Genomic DNA, 6,959 nt, shown 5'->3' with positions numbered 1-6,959 from the left:
GTTCCACTCCACTTCTTTGCATGAGCCCACGTCCCACGCTGGCACTCCCGCACACTGGCACATGCTTATGCATGGGCCTGTCTGCCGCGCATGCCCTCGCTCCCGCCCCTGCATGGACCCGTCTGTCGCGCGCTCTCCTGCACGCACTCTTGCGCACTGGCATGTCCGCTCCCGCGCAGCCACACGTCCACGTTATGTACATGTAATTAAGTATATATATATATATTCACTTTGAAAATTTATAATTCTATACTTTTTTTCGTCCGTTGGAAGGACTAATTCTGCCCAACAGGCGATATTACCGGCCCATCGAGGCACCAAAGCCCGGAGTGGGCGAGGGAGCAGGCGGCAGGCATAGAGCAGCCAGCATTTGGCAGATACAAAAGCCCAGCAACGAGAAGTCCAAGGCTCGGTCCCCTGCCGTCGGCCTGGCGGTTGTTCTCGCCACCGCCTCCCGTGACCCGCCACCACGCTGCCGGCCGCCGGACTCGCCGCTCCCAGGACCCAGCCGCCCGGTCCGGATTGCGCCCTGCGGTCCTCCCTCGGCCCTCAGCGCACCCGACGTTCGGCGCTGCGGCCGTGTCCGTGAGCATCGCTTCCGTGCCTTCCGTCCGTAAGGTCTAACCCTCTGAAATCCAAATCAGTTCACTGGAGTGTAGTTTCTGATAGGCTCCGGATCTTGTCCTTTTTAATCAACTAGTAATTCATAATGCAAGTAAGAACATAATTTTGAAAGTAAATACTAAAAAAAAACTGATGTTAAACCTACAGGGGAGATGGGAGAAGGCCCATGCTAACAGCTTAAACCTGCTAATTGTACTATCTTTTGTGCCATTTTTCTTCTGCTTAAGGAGTGTATGTGTTTTAAAATATGTGTTTTAGGTAAGGATGCAAATTTGGTATTACTATTTTTGTTGCTTTGCATAATATTTGTCATGCCCTCAAGTAAATAACACAAAGGGGATCCTCCATTCAAGCAATGAATTTTTAGAGCAAAGTTGTTTTTGTACTCTGGTGCTTGTACTGTTGTTGATGAAAAGACATGATAGGCTGGTAATTAGGTATTAACTTTTTCATCGCTCTACGCCTCTATGCTTCACCATGTTTTATCTACTTTGTTTACCGTTATCATGGAGTTCAAATTTCATATCAATTGTGCGTTCATGCTGTATTTGGGTTATGCCTCATGACTCAAGTAGGTAGTATTTTGTGATAACTATAGCTGGTTAGTTTTCAGCCCGGGGTGTTTTGGAATCCTGTCTCTACCACTGGTGGCAAGTAGTGTTGGGTTGTTTATTAGATGCCCCTATGCAGTTCAATTCCCAAGTTGCAAATCTTTGGTTATTCAACATGGTTCAGAATTTCAATTTGACCTTTCTTGCAGAATTTGAAGTACAACTTGCTGCTTCTTTATTTTGTGCTCCTGAATGCTTGGACTTGGTGTGACTACACAGACTAGCATTCATTACAAAAATGATGGACAGAAGATTGACAGGGCATTTATATTTGATTCCGAGAGCTCTTTCTTTGATACAATTGAACGCTATGTCGTCATTCTCAGCTGGCCATGGACGCCGACCCAAGAAGAAGCTATATCACCGTGAACCTAGCCTTGACAAGGCGATGGATCTCCAAAAGAAGCCTGCACTCCTTCTCCGTCTTCGTGAACTCATTTTGGCACAAAAGACAGGTACACTACTTGTGCGTGACCTTGAAAAGGAGGTTGGCTTTGTCCAAAAATGGAACTTCCTTTCACTTATCGAGCGCCACCCCAATATCTTTTATGTCTCTGGTGGAAATGCTTCCCGACAACCCATTGCTGTCACACTTACTGAGAAGGCCAGAAAGATATCCAGTGAAGAGGCCCAAGCACAAGAACTAAAGGAGCCAATCTTGGTGACGAACCTAAGGAAGCTACTGATGATGTCGATGGACTGCCAGATCCCTCTGGAGAAGATTGAGCTAATCCAATCTGAATTGGGCTTACCTAAGAACTTCAAGAATTACTTGATTCCAAGGTACCCTGAGTTTTTTTCAATCCGTGATGTGAAAGGATTGGATCATTTGTGTCTGGAGAGTTGGGACTCTTCACTAGCAGTCACAGCTCGAGAAGAAAAAATGAATTTTGAGGGTTTCCAAACAGGCTGCAGAGGGGTTCCTAAAGATGGAAATTTCTTGGGTCCTTTTGCTTTCAAGTTAAAGTACCCAGCGGGATTTAGGCCAAACCGGAAGTACCTTGAGGAGGTGGTCAGGTGGCAGAAGATGGCATTTCCTTCACCTTATTTGAATGCTAGGCAAGTCGAGCCTGCAACACCACAGGCCCGAAAGCGAGCTGTGGCTGTTCTGCATGAGATTTTGAGCTTGACAATGGAGAAGCGACTGACATCTGATAAGCTAGATGTATTCCACAATGAGTACAGGCTTCCATGCAAGCTACTTCTTTGTTTAGTAAAAAATCATGGCATCTTCTACATCACTAACAAGGGAGCAAGAAGTACCATCTTTCTCAAGGAGGCCTATGACAACAGTAACCTCATTGACAAGTGTCCTTTGTTGAAATTCCATGATCGGTTTGCATCTTTAATTGGCCGACCGTGCTCCGACTCAAATATTCCTTTGGCAATATAATTGCAGTGTTGATTTACACGTGAGAAGGCAACCTGCGGCTGATGCATCTATTTAGTTGAAACTCCAGTCAGCTTACTTTAGCTCATTTGCAAACAGCGCTAATATGCATGTCCTTCGTACAATGGGTGTTTCTGCTGCTAAAGAGAGAATTAAAGAATTGAAATGACCAGTGTCTGATCTTCAAATGTGAAGCCCCCCATGAAAGTGGCAGCTCTGCAGATTAGACAACAGCCACTGTTGTTCCAGAAGTCACATGTTCCAATTCGCACCTCTGTAGACTTGGAATTTGGGGGACAATATGGTTAGGTTTAGGAATTCTAGGATCAGCTCCTGTTATAAAGCTAATTTAGTGTTGTGTTTGGTTCTCTTGTCTTCTTACCTTTCTGATAAATAATACAGTCAGGTACTCATTGATTTGAAATTGTATCATACTATCATGTGATTCTGCTTGCTGAAATTTACTTGCTGTTATCCTGCTGCATTGAGAATGTGTCATGCTACTAGATTGCTCTTGCTTGTATGCTTTTACTCCACTACCAGCATCATTTTATCTAAATTGTTCTTAGTTGTATACTTTTAATTCACTACCAGCATTAGTTTTCCTTAAATTCCATCGATTGAACGATTGGTTAATGATAACAACCCAGGCCGGTATTGTTTCTCAATCTGTTCTTACTAATGTTTATTTCTTTATCCATACACAGGCAGAAAACGCCTATAAAATGCTCCGGATGTTTTCAGTAGCAGAATCCTCCTTCAATCTAACACATCAAATGGTCTGCTGGCTTCTGAATTTGTTGACACTGTCGAGCTTTCTACATTCATGATATCTTTCTTCATGCCCATGTTATTTTATGTCCTTGTATAGTATTGGTTTTAATCTAAACTTCAGATCTAGACTTCCGGATGATTAAGATTTGAACCTGATTAGTTATGAAGTATTATCAGCATCCCTTTTTCAGTTGTCCACTTTCTTGTTGATGATTAGTTACGATCGGCATGAGTTTTTGTGCTTATGCTCCCACATACCAAGAACATATCAGTCGACACAACCATGTATGTACATTGTTACGTCTAATTTCATGTGTTAATGGATAACAATTTGCCTTATGTTATTGTTTTCCATGTTAATAGTTCTTTTGGATTTAGGTTTAAAAAATGTGTAATACTTAACTAGTGTCTAGTTCACATTCTGATTATGATTGAAGAACAACTTAGATAGCTGCAACTTCACTACATAACTGCTGTTTCAACTGCCTATGTATTGCCCATGTTGCGTCACCAGATTGATCATGTGTCTATGGCACATTGCTGAGAAGAATGAAAATAAGAAGTATTCGCTTTTCATTCCCTATCACCGATTGTGCTGCATTACTATTTCTAGCCTTGTAGTTCAGCTTATCCATAATTGATTGACCCTACCGCTGTAGATCAACATTCCATCCAGTTCGGTATGGAAGGTCCATTTCATTGCTGTGTGCTCCTGGATTATCATTGCCACTGGCACTAATGTGCGTCTGTACTATAATGATCATCTTTTATTGCCAATCTAGCGTGTGTCCCTGCTTTCCTGGCGTTCTGCTATTTTTGTACCAGATGTTTTGAATGGAGTAAGGCACAAACAGGTACGCTAAAACTAAACTTAGTTGAGATTTTCAGTTGCCTGATCTATTCTGGTGTAAATGGCAGTGGTGTGCTTCAGCTGGTTCATATTTTATCTTTTTTTTTTTTCTATCATGGACATACCAAGGTGGAATTATGTCCTGCAACATTTGCATTCTTTACAATCAACACATATGTTGCAGATTTCCCAGTTTCTGTTAACCAAGACTAGAGCGCATGGGATTATAGTCTTGCATCTTGTGACATACACTTGCAATAGTTGAGCAGAGCAGAGGGAATTCGCAATGGGGTCAACTATGATAAAAAAGAAGTCCTATGAATTACTGTATGATCTTTCTCTATCAGGAACAGGTATGCAACAACATCATTGTTTCTTGTTAATTTCTTTAGTTTGTTGTTCCAATTAGATCTTTAGATGTTAAACATACTACCATGGTTGCCAATGGAATAAGTATGGAATCTAGCAATCCAGCAGTCAAGACCAGTTGTGTAGCGTGTGCTTGATGCTGTCACTTGTCAGGTTTTTTCGTGTCAGAATGGATACATTCTGCAGTTGTCAAATAATGAGACTTTCCAATGGAGTGCTCTGACAGTCAGGATAGTGAGTGAATGCCATCCTCTGAAAGCCTGTAGGTCACATGGTTGCTTTGTGCTGAATAATGACCAATGAAACTGGGGGCACTTACTCAATCAGTGCTGTTGATCTGGGACCAGATTCTAAACAGGGGAAGCTTTAGCAATGGTTATGCATTAGGCACAGGTTTGGATCCTTTTCATACTTCCCAAAATATCTTGAGTATGTTCTGATATCTCTGTATCGAAGTGGCTGTCCACAATCCACATAGAATGTCTTGATGGAAAATGCATTAATGATGTTCTCCAGACTTAACTGCAACGCTAAACCGAGCTTTCAGTAGGATCCATTGGAATAATCAGGCGAACATATGCCAAGTAAAGATCAACCGACAACATCATGGATGGTGTGGACACACTGAGGTGAAATGAGGCGAACTGGCTGCTGCTTAATTATAACCCATGAAAGTGAGGAGTGCATATATGGGAGCAGTGATTGGGATAGGATTCTGCAGACACCAAGAGAGCACCCATAGTGATAATTGTCATGAGCCTGGTCAGATGCACTAAAAGTTAGATTTGGATGGGTGTTAGTGGCTGATAGTTTAGGCAGGCGTATCCTGAAGTCATGAGAACAATGGATGGAGACTAGACGCCCTTTTCTGATCCTTTATCCTTCTAAGTAAGCATTTATGCCTCCCTCTGTAGTAGCCTTTCCATTTGTTGTTACTTCCACTACTGACATTGTGAACCTTGAATTGGCGTCTCATAAATTTGGTGGCTCTATTATTGGCCACCAAGAGCACATGCTTTACTTCGCTCCTTGAGTCACCTTCAGCCTCCAGTGACCCGTCTGGATTTCCAAGTTGATGCGTCTTTCTTGTACACCAATCTTTGCCTGCCCGTTGCTGTCCTTCAGTAGCATTACCCGTTCCATAAACAACTTTTGTGTGTGGCTGGGGCCTGCCTTTTTAAGTTGGCAATTCCCACAAAATCACAAGAGTTATCACTACTTCAGAACCAGCTTGCCTGGTTGGTTTTGGTGTCTCTTTCTCTGGACCCTGCCTTGACTTTAGGAAGCTGCCATTATCTTTACTTGGCCTTCACTTTTATTCCCATACTTACCACTAGATTTGGACCTAAATCTTATTTTATGTTCCCATTCTGGGGGATTCTGGTTTCTTGCAGCTTCTTGCTCAATACATCATTGTAACTTTTTTGTGGGATATTAGCTTTTACAGTGGGCTTTTTTCTGCTCTTGAGTAATACTAGTAGTTTCTCAAACTTAAGAGAAAGTAGGTGCCCTTGCAGGCCCCATGAATTGCGCTGTTAAACGTCTCTTCGATGGTTGAATGTCACAATTAGGTTGGCCAGTCCAGACCACCCCTGTTCCTGTCATCATTCATCTAGTGTCGATCCATTTGGAGGAGAGAGCACCTCATTTAGGTCATGTAACAATTTCTCTTTCGCTTGCTTGAATGAGCGAAGTGGCACATAGCGGGCAAACAACCCTGATTTGAGCATCGGAGCCTGCTCAGCCATCGCCATCCATCTTTCCAGACTAAAGTTTGGACTATGTATCAGTGTCATGCTGAAGTCTGGTTTCTTCCAACTCCATAATCTCCAGTAGCAAGTCATTTTTATAGTTGTCTCATCTGAAGAAAGTAATGTGTGCGTTGATATATCCGTGGAGGGGGTCCTCCATCGTGGCGTAGCCTTGTGTGATTTTTAGGTTCAGATTTCGCAATCTGGGCATACAGTCGTGCTGTCTGTCTGTCCCTCTGTATCCAATCCCTAGTTAGTGTTTGCAAGCCTTCCTGATCTTTCTTTATCTCTGCCATGTTGACAAGTAAAGACATGAGCATATTCTTCTTCTAGCCCATTACTGAAGAAACGATTATATTCCATGTCAATCAGGCTGAGCATCTGGAGAGGGAGATGAAACATTCGTCCCATGTCTAGCTCACCACCAAACCCACAAGCTCGGTCAATGCATTGTGGTAAGCATTTGAGATTGCTTATTACCAGGCTCCATAGTTTATTCCCTTGTGCAAATTTTGTAGGGGCATTTGGTGTTGGAGCAATCATGTTCCTATCTTATTGGTTCGGATTAATAGCTGCTTTATTTTATTTAA

At 42.6% G+C, this 6,959-nt stretch overlaps 1 protein-coding gene across 2 annotated transcripts; it reads left to right on the top strand.

Annotated features, from left to right (window-relative positions):
- Window positions 1-345: 345 nt before the first annotated feature.
- On the top strand, window positions 346-4,973 carry LOC133915732 (protein WHAT'S THIS FACTOR 1 homolog, chloroplastic-like). 2 transcript variants are annotated; one of them, XM_062359013.1, is made up of 2 exons: window positions 346-618; window positions 1,385-4,973. In XM_062359013.1, exon 2 carries the CDS (start codon window positions 1,474-1,476, stop codon window positions 2,626-2,628), a length of 1,155 nt encoding a protein of 384 aa, XP_062214997.1. In that variant the 5' UTR covers window positions 346-618; window positions 1,385-1,473; the 3' UTR covers window positions 2,629-4,973. The 2 variants fall into 2 exon arrangements, with proteins under 2 accessions (XP_062214997.1, XP_062214999.1); XM_062359015.1 differs by having other exon boundaries at window positions 346-613; window positions 1,385-3,070.
- The last annotated feature ends 1,986 nt before the right edge of the window (window positions 4,974-6,959 follow it).

This window comes from Phragmites australis, chromosome 4 (assembly GCF_958298935.1).
Source record: "Phragmites australis chromosome 4, lpPhrAust1.1, whole genome shotgun sequence".
NCBI classification, from domain to species: domain Eukaryota; kingdom Viridiplantae; phylum Streptophyta; class Magnoliopsida; order Poales; family Poaceae; genus Phragmites; species Phragmites australis.
This window is presented reverse-complemented; position numbering and strand designations above follow the sequence as displayed.